Source organism: Canis aureus, chromosome 23, assembly GCF_053574225.1.
Source record: "Canis aureus isolate CA01 chromosome 23, VMU_Caureus_v.1.0, whole genome shotgun sequence".
NCBI lineage: Eukaryota > Metazoa > Chordata > Mammalia > Carnivora > Canidae > Canis > Canis aureus.
In genome coordinates, this window is record NC_135633.1 from 30,022,230 (window position 1) to 30,039,914 (window position 17,685).

Below are 17,685 nucleotides of genomic sequence, written 5' to 3' on the forward strand. Positions count from 1 at the left end.
TTCCCTTAGCAAAATCCTAGAATAGGTTCCAAATGACATTAAAACAGAAACCTGACAAATTTTAGAATAGCAAGTATCTGGTGGTGATGGTGGAGCTGGTGGCAAGGGCAGTGGTGATAATCATGGTGTTGGGGACCCTGACAGAAGAGGGGGTCCTAGCCAGCTCACCCAGATAGCAGCCAGGGGAGCTCAGAGCCTCTGGGCCTGAGGGCCATGTGGTGGGAGGCCAGCTGCCTGCCTTCTTAGGAGGCTTATCTGGGCCTGCTGCTGACTGGCTAATCCTGCAGGGAAGGGAGAGGGCACAAGGCCCCACACCCCCGCCCCCCAACACACACAGCTTCCCAGGCTGCTGCTTCCTGAGACATGCTCTGCGCCCACCCTCGTTGCAGCCCTGTCAGCTAGTTAGGTGACACTATTCCCATTTAGGAAATTGGCTCAGTGCTGTTTAGTGATCTGTGCAAGGTCACACAGGAGGTGGAGGAAGGGCTGGGGTCTGAATGTAGGCCTGTGTGACCATCGCTAGAGAGGACTCAGAGTCCTGAGGTGATCAAGTTGGGCTGCTCATTTATTCCCGGCAAGGCAGGATGGAGACTGTGAGGGGCTGGGCCTTGGGAGAGTCATCCAGCCACCACAGGGGGAACTCACTCCCCCAGTAGCACTCCTCCAGACCCAGGTCCCAGGGGTGCCCCAGGGGGTGCACCTGAGGTCGAGCATCAGCCCAGATGAGGCCAGTCACAGGAAAGCCCCAAGTGCCCTGCTAGCCTACTTCCCCGGGGCCCTGAGCCTGCTGACCTCCCCTCCTGCTTCCCTTCCCAGAGGGGGGGTGGCATGGGTCAGCCCCTCCCATCACCGTGGTCCGTCCCCCCAGGGCGCCGAGACAAGGAAGCGCTCGCCCACACTCAGCAGCCAGTTCAAGCGGTCCCTGGAGCTGCTGATGCGCACCCTGGGTGCCTGCCAGCCCTTCTTCGTGCGCTGCATCAAGCCCAATGAGTTCAAGAAGCCCATGGTGAGTGGCCTGGTCCCTGGAGCAGCCGGCGGGGGACCAGCCTGCGGCAGGTGGAGGCCCTGGCCAGGGCGCAGGGTGGGAGCTGGGCTGGGCTGAGACTCTGTCTTCTTTGGGAAACAGCAGGGCACCTGAGGGGCTCCTAGAACAAGTTCTGACTTCACTGGAGTAGCAGGTCCCCCAGAAACAGCCTGGACTCCACTGTGTGCTCAGTGCGGTTTCAAATCCTGATTCTGCCTGTCTCAGCTGGGCTTACCTCCTGGGGGCGGTTCATGTCCTCTGCGTGCAGTCAGCCTGGGTTACTGCCGCGGCCCTGACCCTGAAAGCCCCCTCTCCTTTGGTCCAGCTAACCACCACCTCCTCCTGGAAGCCTTCCCAGATTCCTCTGACTGATTGGAGATGTTCTCATTTTTTGACTCCGCCAAATCACATTTATTGAGCCTTTACTGTGTGTTCAGATTCTCTCACAGCCCTACTCAACCTTCCCAACAGCCTGGGAAGGAGGGACCTTCACGGTCCTGCATTTGAGATGTGTGACTGCAGACTCAGGGAGGTTAAGGGGCTTCAGCCTATAAGCTGGAGCCCGGGCCACCCCTCATTCAAGCCCTTTCTTTCCACAGCTCTGGGAAGTGTTGTTTACCACAAAGCTCTTTCCAGAGGCCCAGGGGGAAGCTGGGGCCCTGAGGTGTCTGGGGAGGGACAGAGGGAGGGACGGAGGGAGGCCAGGGCTGGGCCCAGGGAAAGTGCCTGGAGGAGAGGAAACAGGTGGCGGAAGTCAGCCAGCTATGTGCTGTCCCTGCCCCCAGCCTGAAAACATTTCCCAGGGTGGACTGGCCTGTCCCCCATGAGGACTGGGTCTGCAGGGGCATGAGGGTTACAGAGGGCTCTAGCTCCCCATCTAGGGCAGGAGGTCTGGGGGGATGAGGCCCGGGCCCTGCCAAGATAGTTGGCTACCCCCTTTCTTGTTCTCAGATGCTTCTAGAACTTTCTCTGGGCCCAGACCTCAGCATCTGTTGCCTCAACCTCATTGGTCTCCTGTCTCTTTGCTCCAGTCCCCCTCCCAATTGCAGTGAGAGCAGTGGGTCTCAAATGTAACCCTGACCTGGTCACTCCCTGCTGCCTCCCTAGCCTGGCCTCTGAGGCCCTCTCCAGTCCCTCTCCGACCTACTGCCCTCACAAAAATGACTTTGTGCCCATGAGGAAAAAAATGTCTTTTCCTTAAGGTGTCTTACTGCCAGCAGCCAGAAATTGTCTGAAGAGCTACAGATCTACGTGGCTGTGATATGAAAGGCATTCCCTGGGGTTGTACGGGCACCCATCACCTGCACAACCCTGATCTTGGCACATGTTAGCCTCCTCAGTCCCCGTGAAGTCCCCGAACAGGCCCTGTGCTTTTAGGCTTCCACACCTTTGCCCATGTTCATCCTGCCGCCTCCAGTGCCCTTTCTCCTGACAGGGTTAGAGCAAAGACCGCCTCCTCCATGAAGCCCCCTCAAGGTATCCCAGGGGGAGTTAAGCTGCTTCTCCTCTGTGTCCCCAAAGTGTGCAGCTTGCCCCATGTGAGGGTTCCATTTTGTGCTGCTAAGTAAGTTCTATATGGGTTCCGTCTGCCTTGGTCCTCGTCTGCTGTGTGGCTGGGAAAATAATGCAGAGCAGGGCTGAGCTCCCAGCAGGAGCCTCCAGTGCTGATGCCCTTGGCTCCGTCCATCCGTCCCGCAGCTGTTCGACCGGCACCTGTGTGTGCGCCAGCTGCGGTACTCAGGGATGATGGAGACCATCCGGATCCGCCGGGCTGGCTACCCCATCCGCTACAGCTTCGTGGAGTTTGTAGAGCGGTACCGCGTGCTGCTGCCCGGAGTGAAGCCCGCCTACAAGCAGGTACGGGGCTGGGGACAGAGCCGAGCCCTTCGTATTGGGACAGTGTGCTGGGCTCGGTGTGAGCTCGGCCACCTCAGGTGTGGCTGGGAAGATCAGGGATGAGCCAATAGAGGGCTTCCAAGGGCTTGGGTCACCGTGCTCAACTGGCATGGACTTCACGCACATGGCGAAGTGGACAAGATCAGCGCTGCCAAGTGGCCCCTAGATGTTCGACATGAAGAGGGTTTTACAATCATCGGGCTCAGCTAAGGGTCAGAGAAGGCAGGACTCAGCCAGGGACACACAGCGGGTCGGGGCAGAGCTAGAGGAAGAGTCCTGCCTCCTGGCCTTGGGACGGACACTCAGGCGGCCTTCTCACTGGTCGGGCTGCCCATTCCCTTGTGTACCTCTTAGGACGACCTTCGGGGGACATGCCAACGCATGGCTGAGGCTGTGCTGGGCACCCACGATGACTGGCAGATTGGCAAAACCAAGATCTTCCTGAAGGTGAGCGTAGCCTCTGTCTCTGGCGGCCTTGTGGATCTGTGAAATCCCCATCACAGTGGGGACAGGGTCCTAGGGACTTCTGTAGAGAAGCTGCACATCAGGTGGGTCAGTGTGTGTGTGTGCACATGCGCGTGTGCCGGGGTGGGGGGCTTCGTGATCTTCCTGCCCTGCTGTCTGTGAGAGGGAGGGGGGATTAGGCCTCCTCCGTGGGGGAAGGGAAATTGGTTTTAAGACCAATTTAAAATCTGGTTGGGGGGCAGTGTGAGGCCAGAGGTGGTTCACCAGGGATCCAATCAAGACCCTGCCCTTGGACTTTGGGCAGCTCGTTGGCCCTTTCTGAGCCTCATTGTCCCCTCTGTGAAATGGGATGTGTTTGGGGCTCTTGAGTATACCTTTAGGCCCCCTCCTAGGATTTTCTGCCTGGCAGGTTCATCTTGAGCTGCCCCCCTCCCTCTGTCCTCTGCAGGGGCCTGTTCCCACCCTCCCCAGAGCAGCCCCTGGAGCTCAATGGGGCTGGACTTCAGGATGGGGCAGTTGGAAAGGGGGTAGGGCTGGGAGCAGGAAGCTGGGCCATGCGGCATCTTGGCCTTGGAGTAGAGTTTGCTGGGAGTTGGCGGTGGCCCTGGCAGCTGCAGCAGGGACAGCGTGACCTCCCAGCCCGCCTTCTTCCCCTTTTGCATTTCTGCTGTGCTAGATTTCTGTCTGTCCTGGGCGATGGACGGCTCCTTCCTCTAGTGGGTGGGTGGGGCCCCAGCACTGGGGATAGCTGGAGGGAAGGAAGGAGCCGGCCCAGAGCTGGAGGGAATCTGGGGTCTGGTCTAACTCTTCCTGGCTCGGGGGATGTGGGCCACTCCCTTCGTTTCCCCAGGCCTTCATTTCTTCATCAGAAAAATATGTCAGCCATTCCCTGCCTGCACAAATCACTACTATCATATGCAAAGCGTGTTCTTTGTGCTAGGCCCAGGTGGGGCTTTTTGTCCAGGATCCTTTTTTTTTTTTAAAGATTTTATTTATTAATTCATCAGACACAGAGAAAGAGGCAGAGACATAGAGGGAGAAGCAGGCTCCCTGCAGCGAGCCTGATGCAGGACTCGAACCTAGGACCCCAAGATCACAGCCTGAGTGAAAGGCAGATGCTCAACCACTGAGCCACCCAGGTGCCCCCAGGATCTTGTTTAGTCTTCACAGTGGCCCTGGGACATAGGACTGTCACACCCATTTCCAAGGCTCAGCGAGAAGTCAGTTGCCCAGCAGGTGCACCAACCTGGGGTGGAGAGCAGGGCTTCTAGCCTGTGTGGGGAAGGGAGGAAAGGTGGGGAGCACGATGGTGTCCAGGGCCAGACAGTTCTGAGGACTGTCTTCATCCTCACCTTCATCTCTCTGGGCTCTCCAGAAGATTGCTGTCTTTCGAGAGCCCCACACATCTACTTCTCATTCATTCATTCATTCCTTCATTCAGACAGCCTGGGCTGGCTGCTCCTCTGCTAGGTCACATCCACAGTGATGTGGCTGCCCTGTGAGACTCAGCCACTCCAGGGCAGGGCCCCTGCCTGCTTGGTTCACTGCAGCCCCATCCCAGCACCCAGCACAGTGGTGGCACACGGAGACCTTCCCTTCATCCACACTGAATGCATGAGGAAGTTTTGTCTAATCAAAGCGAGGGTTGGAGGCCCAGAGCTGAGAAGAAGGGAGACCTAGGGAAGTCAGCAGGACCTAGATTATGGAGGAGACCAGGCTTGAACCCGGGAACCAAGGGTGTCACTTGAAGGTCACGATCAGATTTGTGTTTTAGGAGGGCCAGAGCAGGAACAACAGAGGCCAGCAGAGGAATGGCAGTGACCTGGCCTAGGTCAGGGATTCATGTGACAGAGACATTTGGAAGAGTGGGGGCTTGGGCAGAGATGGCCACAGGGATGAAGCCAGTGTGTGCATGGTGGGCTCTCTGACCCCATCCAGTCAGATTAGCCTCCTCCTGCTCCATTTGTGTCACTTCGGCCTCCAAGAAACAGCCACGAGCTGGGTCTGTCCCTGGCACCGTGGGAGGCTATCCCATGGCCAGAGCAGGGAAGGGAGCCCTTGGCCTGGGCTCCAAAGGGAGGAAGAGGGGGACGCTGAGTGGGGCAGCCTCAGCTCTGGACTGAGCTGGGGGCCCTGTGAAGAGGGTGGGGGTGCTGCTCAGGAGCCCTGCACTCCAGGACCACCACGACATGCTGCTGGAGGTGGAGCGGGACAAGGCCATCACCGACAGAGTCATCCTCCTCCAGAAGGTCATCCGGGGGTTCAAAGACAGGTGTGTGTCGGGATCAGCTCCCTCATCTCAGCCACATACAGAATTGTGTGCGTGTGCTTGGCTTGCTTCTGTCCCCCTGCGTGAACATTGGGAATGACCACGTACACCTTTGGGCACACACAGGAGCAAGCGCACCTGTGCACAGCATGCACACATGATCATGTGGACACTGACAGGTGCACAGACATGTGACTCACAGACCCACCGTGCTGTGTATGCCCAGTAACGCAACGCCCTCCCCTCCATACGAGCACGCACGCACAGATATATGAGGCACACAGGTGGACGCTCCTGTGTCTCAGATGCCTGATGAAATTTCCCAAGGAGGAAATTTGAGATTTTGTAAATCACAGAATGTGTTCCCGATTCCATGTAAAGGGCATGTGTACAGCTGTGACAGTTCATAATTAGTCAGGGGTGACTCAGGAATGTGATTTAGGCACCACAAAACTCTACAATCTGCCTCTGTAGCAGTACGTCTGGTCACTCTCTCCCTCCCTCCATCTACCATCTGTCCATCCATCCATTAGTTCTTTTGTCCGTTCATCTGTCCACCCATCTGTCCATCCCCTCCCACAGCTGCTCGCTCACTTATGTGTGCCCACGCACCAGCTCGCCGGCTCCGTCACACGCCGAGCTACCCATCCTTCACTCCTCCTGAAGTGTACACACGGTGTCCTTCTACATTCAGCAGACATCTGCTGTTTGATGTGTGGTCTCTTTGTCCTCTATCAGGTCACAGGTGACTGTCATCCCAGATGAGCTGCCTCTTGTGTGAAAGGGAAGTGAGCACTGTGCTCACTCAGAGTGCAGCAGAAGACAAGGGCTCTAGTCCCCAACTCATCGAGTGTCACTTTCCTCATCTATAAAATGGGGAAGTTAGCAATAAGTGACGTTCACAGCGTTCAAAGCTTCTAATCTTTATAGTAGTTCATTTACTTATAATCCATACATTTACTCATTCAGTAAATGCCTTCTGAATACTGACCTCAATGGGCTTGTGTGACAAGCCTGTGAGGCAGATGGGGCAGGTGTTATTGTACCCACTTTACAGATGAGGAAGCGGAGGCATAGAGAAAGTTATGTATGCCTTTGCCCAAGGTCCCATAGCTGGGAGCCGCCGAGCTGGGACTCAGCCCTACCCTCCTGATTCCAAACCCCACCAGTACCCTGGCTGCCTCGGGGGCTGTTTCTCTGCTCTGAGGTCCTCCTGTATCATGCCGCTGTTTCAGATCCAACTTCCTGAAGCTGAAGAATGCTGCCACAGTGATCCAGAGGCACTGGCGAGGCCACAACTGCCGGAGGAACTATGAGCTGGTGAGCCTCTGGCGGGGGGTGGGGGGGGGGGCGCTCCTTGCCCTGCAAGGCCTTTGAACCGGCCAAGTTACGGTTGCCGTAGCAGCAGGATGTGCCTGTGCCCAGGCCTGGTCGGGCCCCCTGCCCCAGCTAGTCTCTACTGTTCCTCCAGCCCAAAGTCCACGTCTGTTGCTTGTGGTTTTTCCCATCTGGTCAGCAAAGTTTGTTGCTTTTCTTCTGGAATGTTTTGGTGGGATGTGAGCACCTGGGCTGTTAGAGACCGTGGAGGCGGCTGGGAACAGGCACTAGGCGGACCTTTGCCGAGTAACTGGGCTGTGCAGCCTGCACTCGGGGCTGGGCAGACAGGCAGGAAGGAGACCGGCTCCTGGGCTGAGAACGGGGGTCCATCGTGGGGGGGCCCCCTTCCCCTCAAGGGAAGCCAAGGCCACTCCCTAGAAAAGTTTTGTCTGAGAGGAGACAGAGCTTGACTCTGGGGAGCCCTAGTCTGAGAGAAGACGGAGCCGTGTCTTCGGGATGCCAGTGAGAGAGGAGCCCCGAGCCGTGCCCACCCGTGGTCAGGGCCAGCCTGGCGCGGGGGCGCAGGCTCTGAGCTGGCCGGTGTCCTCGCAGATGCGGCTGGGCTTCCTGCGGCTGCAGGCCCTGCAGCGGTCCCGGAAGCTGCAGCAGCAGTACCGCCTGGCCCGCCGGCACATCATCGAGTTCCAGGCGCGCTGCCGCGCCTACCTGGTGCGCAAGGCCTTCCGCCACCGCCTCTGGGCCGTGCTCACCGTGCAGGCCTACGCCCGGGGCATGATCGCGCGCAGGCTGCATCGGCGCCTCAGGGCCGAGGTGAGGGGTTCGGAGTCCCCCAGGTGTGGGGTGTGCCCTCTGAGGGGCGCTCTCCGCCTCAGGCAGGCAGGTCATCCCTACCTGTCAGTGGAGGCCCACACCGACAGAGGGGATCTGGGACCGTGCCTCCTCTGGGGAGGGCACAAAACTGGGATCAGACCCCTTATTTTGGTCCTCCCAGTTGCTCTCGTGAGGCCGCTTTGGCTTTGGGAATCAACAATGCCCCCACCTGCTGTGTGACCTGGAGAAATTCTCAGATGCCTCAGTTTCCCTATCTGCCAAATCATTAGTCAGGGTGGGGTGGGCCAGAGCCGGCAGGAAGCCCCCTGATGGTGCCCATGGGCTGCCCCTGCCCTCAGTACCTGCGGCGTCTGGAGGCTGAGAAAATGCGGCTGGCAGAGGAGGAGAAGCTCCGGAAGGAGATGAGTGCCAAGAAAGCCAAGGAGGAGGCCGAACGAAAGCATCAGGTGAGCCGCGTGGCCCAGCGCCTGGGACGCTGCTCGCTGGCGGGTCACGATCTGTCCGTGCAGCCTGCCTTCGCCTGCGCCTTGGGCGCTTGGTCCTGTCCTGGGGCCGAGGGGCTGTGGCTCCAGAGCAAGAGGGCCAAGCCCTCAGGCACACGCTTCCTAGCTGGGAGATGACACGTGGATAAAAAGCCCGAGCTGGGGGGACAGTACCCAGTGTGGCAGCCCCCGGCCGCATGTGGTGGCTGAGTGCTTGACGTGGCAGGGGGCTCTAAGTGTAAAATAAACTCTAGGTTTTGAAGACAGTAAAAAAAAAGCAGGAATACAAAAATATCTCAGCACCATTTAAAAAATGTTAATTACACGTTGACCTGATATTTCGGAACTATCGGGTTAAATAAAATATATCCTTAAAATAAATGTCCCTATTTCTTTTTACTGTTTTAAACGAAGCCGCGACGTACGTGGCTTGCCTTCTATTTCTATTGGACGGCGCTGGGCCAGAGCCCCCACCCAGCCAACGGCCGTGGATTTCTGGGTTGGGGTGGTCCCCTCCAGCTGCGGGGCCAGAGCAGGCTCTCCCGGGAAGAGGGGGTTCCCAGCTACGCCCTGAAGGGCAGGCGGCATTACTCCAGGCTTGTCTGGAGGCTCCTCTGTCCGCCCTGGACGGCGAGGGCTGGTCGGGGGGCGCCGAGGATGGAGAAGCGGGAGGCGCAGTCCTTCCCAGCTGTCGGGACCTCCGCGGAGGTTGGGACGAGGGCCTGGCCACCACAGGGGTTCTCTTGGGCTCCTTGAGGAGGGCTTGCTCCCTGAGCCTGCGTCTCCTGTGTCACTCCAACCTCTCAGGAGCGCCTGGCACAACTGGCTCGTGAGGACGCAGAGCGGGAGCTGAAGGAGAAGGAGGAGGCCCGGCGGAAGAAGGAGCTCCTGGAGCAGATGGAGAGGGCCCGCCACGAGCCCATCAACCACTCGGACATGGTGGACAAGATGTTTGGCTTTTTGGGGACTTCCGGCGGCCTGCCAGGCCAGGAGGGCCAAGCACCTAGTGGCTTTGAGGTATCAAGCTGGGGACAGGGGCTGGGGACAGGACAGTGAGATAGCCCTCCCTCCTTGTGCCTCTTTTCATTAAAGTCCACCTCGTCCCCTCTGAGCAAAGGGCAGCAGTGATGACATGCGGCTCCTGTGGCTCCTGCGGCCCCTGACCCTGTCCAGCTGTCAGTTTGCCATGTGACCTTGGGCCAATCACGTCTCTCCAGGGCCGTTCACAAACTTTTCTTCGTGTGTATTGAGGGCCTACCGTGTGCCAGGCTCTGGGCACTAAACAGGGTGACATACAGTCTCTCCCCATGTGGAGGAAGAGCTGGCCCCATAGGGACAGCTCTGGGGGGGCTTTGGCCCAAGTCTGCTCCCACGGCAGGGAACCCCTCTGGCCTCCTCAGGACCTGGAGCGTGGGCGCAGGGAAATGGTGGAGGAGGACCTGGACGCAGCCCTTCCCTTGCCTGATGAAGATGAGGAGGACCTCTCCGAGTATAAATTTGCCAAGTTCGCTGCCACCTACTTCCAGGGCACGACCACACATACCTATACCCGGCGGCCACTCAAGCAGCCGCTGCTGTACCATGACGATGAGGGCGACCAGCTGGTGAGGGCTGGGCTGCATGGGTGCCTGGGTGGTGGGTCCCCAGTGGACGGGTGGGACTGGGGCTGACTTCACTCTGGTACTCAGCCTGGCCCCAGGCCACATGGGCCAATCTCCAGGAGCAGCAGAACACCGTGAGCCCTGTGGCCCTCTCCAGCCCTCTCCCCAGACCCCCAGGCTATTTTGATGGTTCTGCAATACATTGCGCTTACACCCTCTGATGCCCGGTTCTGCCTCCAGGCAGCCCTGGCGGTTTGGATCACCATCCTGCGCTTCATGGGGGACCTCCCTGAGCCCAAGTACCACACGGCCATGAGTGATGGCAGTGAGAAGATCCCTGTGATGACCAAGATTTACGAGACTCTGGGCAAGAAGACCTACAAGAGGGAGCTGCAGGCCCTGCAGGGTGAGGGTGAGGTGAGGCTCAGCTGCCACCCACCCACCCTGGTCCCTCCGTGTCCTCCCAGGCCAGTCGGAAGGGCTGCCTGGCATCCCCAGGGGCCTCAGCAGAAGGAGCATCCAGAAGATTGCCTTTGCCTCACCTCCCTGACCCCCACTCTCCTCTGTCTACTTGTGGGAACAAATATGTACACGCTGTATAAACTGCAAAGTGCAGATCGTGATTGGGTGAGGCCTTTGTGGTCAGAGCCAGTGGCAACACTGACTCACTGGGAGGCACTGGGCCGCATACTACACTTTTCTGAGTCTCTGTTTTCCCATCCATCACCTGGCTGGTGGAGGGTAGTGGGGGATGAGAGGGTGGCTGTGTGGGGTGTCCCTCATAAATGTTAGTGTGGAGGTGAGTTCACCCTCTAGCTGTAGCTCCATTGGCAATTGTCCTTGTCCTCATTTTTGGGGCCCAGTCACTTGGCCCTGAACCCTGTTTGGTCCACAGGCCCAGCTACCGGAGGGGCAGAAGAAGAGCAGCATGAGGCACAAGCTGGTGCACTTGACCCTGAAGAAGAAGTCCAAACTGACAGAGGAGGTTAGAGCAGACCCTGGGCTGCCTTAGGAGACCCAGGCTGGGGCCAGGTTGAGCTCAGGGACCCAGGGAATTGGGAACAAGAGCAACCACTGCCTGTTGTCAGGGGCTTGGGCTGGGCCGTGAGAGGAGGGACTGGGCAGGCAGGAGTGCAAAGAGGAGGGCCATGAGCTCAGGCTGGGGTCAGATCAGGGAGGGCTTCCCAGAAGAGGGGACTGGAGAGCTGGAGAGGACTGCAGCTGGCACATGGTGAAAAGGGGGACACTTCCTGCCAGGGCAGGGAAACCATTGCATTTGATCAAAGGACCTTTCAGACACTGCGAACTTTCTGTGGGTAAGAGAGCCCATGGGGCGTTAACCCTACTAATTTGTTTGAGCTCTCATTTAGTCACCTTGGCTTTTCTGAGCACCATCCTGTGCTCTAGGACTGTGCAGGCTGGGAGGACAGCAGACACTAACCAAGGCATTTACAGTGCACGGGACCAGCTCCCCCACCCCCTACATTCCTACACATCCATCCCTCTGCTTAAAATTCCTCCTTCTTCTCTACCTGAGGTCCTCTCCTCCAGGAAGCCTGCCCAGACCCCTTTACAGTAGACTCAGGCTCCTCCTCAGGGTTCCCGCAGCCTACTTTGCCTCTCCCATTGTCCTCTTCCCCTCCTGAGGTTCAAATCCAGTTCTGCAGCCACGTAGCCCCAGGTTTGAATGCTGGCTCTGCCACTGGTTATCTGAAGGGGCCCCGGGGGTGGGGAGGTGATGCCCCCTGGTGGGCTCCTGGGAGAATGGCATGAGAGCAGAGCTATGGGTGCTCCACAGGGGTGAGGGCCTCCTACACCCCTCCCACCTGCAGGGGCACCCTCTCACTCTGGGGTTCCAGGCAGGGTGCAGGTTGGTGCTGGTGTGGAACCAGAGAGGAGAAACGCATCTGTAAGAACCCAGGCCTGGGGCTGTTCACACGGAGGCGGAGGCACTGGGGATTGGTGTTGGTGACTGGGTAGTTGGACCCTCGGTATAAATTGGGTGTCAGGGTTGCGTGTGGAGTTGTGGCCCACCAGGGAGAGGTAGGTGCCCCACCAGGAGCCAGAAGGGCAGGTCCCGGTACTGGCTGAAAGGGCTCCCCTGGGGTAGGGAGTAGAGGGTAGGGTCAGGGAGACTGCAGAGGAATCTTGTCCATAGTAGGTGGCACCGGGCCGGTGCTGCCCAGCTGTCTGGGCCAGTAATGGACCCAACGTCAGTTCTGCACAAGATGGGAGTAGGACAGGGCCAGGGCTGTGACAGTGGTGGGGAGCCAGCTCTCTGGCCATTCTCAGGATCTGCTCTCCAGTGGAGTGGGTAGCCTCAGACATGAAGCAAGGCCCTTCACTTTACCCTGCCTGGTCCAAGCCTTGTGCCCGCCCCCCCACCCCCCCGGCCCAGGTGACCAAGAGGCTGCATGATGGGGAGTCCACAGTACAGGGCAATAGCATGCTGGAGGACCGGCCCACGTCCAACCTGGAGAAGCTGCACTTCGTCATTGGCAACGGCATCCTGCGGCCTGCGCTCAGGTCAGTGCCTGAGGGGCCGCTGGCTAGGGGGGCGCCCAGCACTTCCCAGTGTGGCCCTGAAGGACTTCTGGTGGTGGGAGTTGTGGCCTTGTCACCTTGGTGGCAGATGAAGCAAACAGGCCTGGGTTTAGCTCCGCTGCCTACTAGTCATATGACCTTGGTAGAGTTATTTCATCCCTGTGAGCCTTAGCTCCTTCATCTGTAAGGGGGGAATAATAATAGCACCTACCTCATTGACTGGTGGGCAGATCACATGATGGAGAGTGTGGAAGACAGGACCCACATGGCGGGCACTATCGCTCTCGTTATCCAATGCGTCTCCTGCTTGAAGCCCATTCTGGCCAGCTTACCTTTGGTGCACCCAACCCAGGCCCATGGGCAGAGTCACTGTGTTTAGCGTGCCTGGGAACCCTGCATTTGGGTTCCCCATCTGGGCCCAGCAAAGGCCTTTGTTCAGGTCTCTGGGGTGTTGGGGAGGGGATGGACTGATCTAAGAGTCACCAGGAGCAAGAAAGGAATCAACTGAGCTAGGTCAGTGGAGGGAAGACAGATAGGACTTTTTTGAGGACTCTATCTGCCCAAGATGGTCGGTTAGGAGAGCTGATCCCACAAACTTGTATATATTGGCTGGGAGGACAGCAGGATGGGGTTGGGGCAGGGTAATGAGCCCATTTTACCAATGGAAAAAACTGAGGTCGGGGAGGGGAAGAGACTTGCCCTGGGACCCTAGCCTCCCAGACCTCCTGCTTTCCAGTCAGGCCCCCTTTTGTTGCTGCCTGAGGCCAGTTACTACCTCACTGGAGATGGTCAGGGTACCTACCCAGGGTCACCTGCCTCTCAGAAGAAAAGGTAGCTGCCCAAGGTGTGTTGAAGGGGCAAGAATTTGCCTCCAGCTATCTCACCGTCAGACCTAAAGCGGGCAGTCCTAGAGAGCGTCATGCCAGGAGCCCCGGGCGGAGTCAGAAGGCCGGGTGTTGAGTCTCTGAGGGACCGTGGCTAATCCCTCCCTTCGCTTGGCCTTAGCTCCCAAGTGTAGGTGAGAAGCTTTTATTGGGCCATGATGAGATGGGGAAAATATAAGGATGTTTCTCAAGCTAAATTTGATTTATTGAAAGAACTGTTCTTTGTTCTGAGATATTAAAGTTACATTTGTTTTATGAAACGACTGTGGTACAGATCGTGGGCAGATCGTACGTGTACGGTATGTTTTAATTGACCTTATTTGTTATGATAAAAAGTGAGCAACCTCAGAATTAATTTCGAAGTTGTGCTGGCCCCTGAACCCTGGAGATTGGGGTGCCACTGACTCGATCATCCCTCCTTCCTGCCCAGGCCAGCCCCTCTTCTGGTGGTCACTTGGTCACAGAGGTCCTGACCTTGGCCCTCAACAGGCGGGCAGTTAGCGTTTACTGAGGATTTCCTAGGCTAGGTGCTTTATAAGCTGTGGCTCATTTTTCTTCACAGAAAGCCTATAAGGAAGATATTATCATTTCCCTTTAAAGTGAAAACAAAACCAAACCAAAAACTAGCCTCATTGCTTTGATCTGATTACAAAAGTAACGCACGGCCACTTAAATAGCGCATTTAAACATTATGGAAATACATCAAGTGAAAGTCAAAGCTCCAACCCACTCCATCTCCCAGAGAAGGTCCCCAGATGTGGTTGCTGTTTGTGCCCTTCCGTTGCCGTCAGCAGAAATTGTACCTGCTGGGCTCCGAGACTATGGCCTGGGCTCCGAGAGGGGAACTCACCTGCCCAGGCCACCCAGCTGGTGAGGGACAAGGAAGGGACAGTGCTTCTCATCAAAGTGCTCACCAGTGGCTGTGACCACTGTGCCCCAAGCAGGAGGCACCCCCCTCTCTGGATCATGGGGACCTGGCTGTGGATCTGGATTGGAGTCAGGAACATGCTCCGTGCCTGATAAACCTGCCTCCTGGGTGGCTCCGCAGCCTTCCCCAGCCGGCCCCAAGGCCCCTGCCCTGGGTGGTCTTGGGCAAGTTGGAGAGAAGAGCCGGTGTCCCACCTGTGGCCGCCCTGTGGGAGCCCCGGATTGGTTCCCTCCGCTCCCTCACTTCCCCACCTGCCTAGGGATGAGATCTACTGCCAGATCAGCAAGCAGCTCACTCACAACCCCTCCAAGAGCAGCTATGCCCGGGGCTGGATCCTCGTGTCTCTCTGCGTGGGCTGCTTCGCCCCCTCCGAGAAGTTCGTTAAGGTAGGGGGGCTTGGCCTCCTGTGGCGGGAAGGGCATCAGAGGACGGAGCAAGGGGAGGAAGCTCGGAGCTTGGCAGTGAGGCCTGGCCTGGGCCATCTCCTCTGGGCCTGCACTTCCCGCTGCCTTGTCTCCACCTTCCTCCCGGGCTCCCAGCCCTCCACTCTCTTCTCCCTTCAGCATCTCTTTATTAATGAAGAGACTGAATGTGACAGCATTCCCTGGACCCTCCCCTCACAGTCCTGGAGCAGGCATTTCAGTTGGTCTCGGGCCACTCTCTTGACTGTGCCTCAGTGCCAGGCCCTGAGTGTTGGTGACACAGAGACAGGGCAGGTCACGGCAGAGCCAACCCAGCTGGCCAGGGCTGTGAGGGGGAGAGTGCTCACCCAGTCAGGAGTCAGGGAGGTGGGCCCTAAAGAAGAAGGAGCAGTTAGGCTAGGTAAAGAGAGGGGGAATGACCTTGGTAGAGTTATTTCAAGGTAGGTAGGGGTGGCCTTGCTCCACCTGAGATGCATGGACTTGATCCCAAAGGCAGCAGGGTGGAGCCCAGCAGGGGAGAGGCGTGGGTGGCCAGGCCTGGAGCAGGTCCGCAGTGTGGTAGGAGGGCTGGAAGTAGGAGACCTGCTGAGGCTGCTGTGATGGTCTCCGGGGGAGGCTGGAGAGGAGGCCCCTCAGCTGGTCTCTGTCTGTAGTACCTGCGCAACTTCATCCATGGGGGACCACCTGGCTACGCACCGTACTGCGAGGAGCGGCTCAGAAGGACCTTCGTCAATGGGACACGGACACAGCCACCCAGCTGGTTGGAGCTGCAGGTATAGCCCATGGCCCCACCCAGGCATTCGAGGGTGTGTGTGTGTGTGTGTGTGTGTGTGTGTGTGTGTGTGTGTAGTGCGCTTCAGTGCCCCAGAAACATTCCCTGCCTTAGGATTCTATGGTTCTTCAAGTTCTGGGATCCCAGGCTGTTGGAACAGGAAAGCACCCAATGGACTCCCATCTGTTTTATAATCAGAGTGACTTGGGCAGGGGGTTCCCCCTGTGTCTTAATAGCTTCCTCTGTAACAGCAATAATGCTACTCATTTCACAGGGTCTTGTGATGGTTGCACAATGTGAGGGCAGAAGCCCCCCAGCCTCCTGGCCCCAGTGCCCAGGCTCAGGTCTGTCAGGGCGGGGAACACCGTGGGGCCCCCTGGGTGCCTGCGACCAGCCACAGGTGGCATCTTGGTGAGATGTTGGGGTCCAAGGCTGTGGGGCTGCTCTGTCCCCTTGGGGAGCAGGGAGCCAGGAACCTGCAGCATATGAACTGATCTGAAGTGAAAAGATCCCCACAGACCCTCTTTGGTCATTTTCAGGCCACCAAGTCCAAGAAGCCCATCATGTTGCCTGTGACATTCATGGATGGGACCACCAAGACGCTGCTGACCGACTCGGCAACCACGGCCAAGGAGCTCTGCAATGCACTGGCTGACAAGATCTCGCTCAGGGACCGCTTTGGCTTCTCCCTCTACATTGCCCTGTTTGATAAGGTACGGCCACCCTGCAGCGCCCCCTCCTGGCACCACCCTGGCTCCTGTTCTGTCCGTCTGCCACGCATTGATTCCAGACAATCTTGGGCAGTTGCCTATCTTCCAGAGCCTTCATTTCCTCTCAGCCACTGGTAGCTCTGCCTCTGCCCAACTCATTAGGACTGTGGAGAGCACCTAGAAGTCTGCCAGCACAGTGTAGACGGAGACCTAGGGCTCCCTTCTGTCAATGTACCTGGGCTGAGTCAACTCTTCCTTGGTACCAGAGAAAAAACATGACAGAGAGAGACCGGGGGAGCATGCAGCTACCTGGCTCTCTGAGATTCAGTTTTCTCATTTGCAAATGGGAATATAAGTTACTGTCAGGTTTCTGTGGTGGTTTCTGTTCACTTGTTAGTGACCACCTGGAGTGTGTGCAACCCTGGGCACACCTGGGCCGGGGGATGTGTGATTCTGCCTCTACACTCAGCAACATCACATGCAGCAGAGGTGTCTGCCCTCCACTCCCCACTCAGGCAGGTCCAGGGACAGAACCATGTTGTCCGACAGATGCCTGAATTTTTCTCACTTACAGATGCCTCTTGTGTTTTCAGTGACCATTTGTCCATCATTTCACACAAGGCTTACACTAGGAAATGGGAATGCCCATTTGGCTGTGCTGACTCAGAGCCCACGGCTGGGGTCCAGAGGTCTGGTCTGGTTCTTGGGTCATCTGGACATGTCCCTGCCTTTCTGAGTCTCAGTTTTCCACTTGCTCCAGGAGAGTTGGTGGCTCTTTCTAAGTCCTTCCCTGCCTGCTCACCTTTCTCTCGCTGACCTCCAGCCCTGTGCCCTCAGGTGTCCTCCCTGGGCAGTGGCAGTGACCACGTCATGGATGCCATCTCCCAGTGTGAACAGTATGCCAAGGAGCAGGGTGCCCAGGAACGCAATGCCCCCTGGAGGCTCTTCTTTCGCAAAGAGGTCTTCACACCCTGGCACAACCCCTCCGAAGACAATGTGGCCACCAACCTCATCTACCAGCAGGTGGTGCGAGGGGTCAAGTTTGGGGAGTACAGGTGTGAGAAGGTGAGTGACTGCGGGGCGAGTCTCCTGCCTGAGCCTGTTTAGCTCACAGCCCTCCGTTTTCCAAATTTGGGCTGAATGTTACTGTCTGTGACCTACCATTAGCCTATGTGGAGGTTAGCCTGGCTGAGGCTTCCTCTAGAGCAACACTGCCTTGGGGAGCAAGGGCTTTGAAGACTAGTGGGAACTCTGCTGGTGGAAGGTCTTCTACTCTGCTGTAGGGCTTGTGCATGGTACAGCCTCTGTGCTTCAGAACATGCTGTATTGTTCTGCTTTCATCCAGAAAACCTTGTTCTAAAGGAGTAAGAGGTCTACTCGTTTAGACCAGAGTTTGTAATTGTGTACTCTGTTAGTCTCCTTCTAAGGACAGGAGTGATATGGAGTAACTCGTATTGTGTTATTTTATTTTTGATGGTAGTGATGATGGTTCTTATGGTGCCTATGATTCTACTGGTGC

The 17,685-nt window shown here is 57.4% G+C and overlaps 1 protein-coding gene across 7 annotated transcripts in view; it reads left to right on the top strand.

The window, feature by feature from the left end:
* Positions 1–17,685, top strand: part of MYO7A (myosin VIIA) — an 84,377-nt gene that overhangs the window by 45,377 nt on the left and 21,315 nt on the right. For all 7 annotated transcript variants that reach the window (XM_077867149.1, XM_077867148.1, XM_077867144.1 and 4 more), the window contains 16 exons: positions 869–1,006; positions 2,723–2,881; positions 3,275–3,367; positions 5,563–5,657; positions 6,890–6,974; positions 7,584–7,802; positions 8,162–8,269; positions 9,113–9,322; positions 9,706–9,909; positions 10,147–10,323; positions 10,802–10,891; positions 12,305–12,432; positions 14,522–14,648; positions 15,338–15,457; positions 15,996–16,169; positions 17,004–17,231. In XM_077867149.1, coding sequence (XP_077723275.1) covers positions 869–1,006; positions 2,723–2,881; positions 3,275–3,367; positions 5,563–5,657; positions 6,890–6,974; positions 7,584–7,802; positions 8,162–8,269; positions 9,113–9,322; positions 9,706–9,909; positions 10,147–10,323; positions 10,802–10,891; positions 12,305–12,432; positions 14,522–14,648; positions 15,338–15,457; positions 15,996–16,169; positions 17,004–17,231 — 2,355 coding nt within the window. The remainder of the gene's footprint in view (positions 1–868; positions 1,007–2,722; positions 2,882–3,274; positions 3,368–5,562; positions 5,658–6,889; positions 6,975–7,583; positions 7,803–8,161; positions 8,270–9,112; positions 9,323–9,705; positions 9,910–10,146; positions 10,324–10,801; positions 10,892–12,304; positions 12,433–14,521; positions 14,649–15,337; positions 15,458–15,995; positions 16,170–17,003; positions 17,232–17,685) is intronic.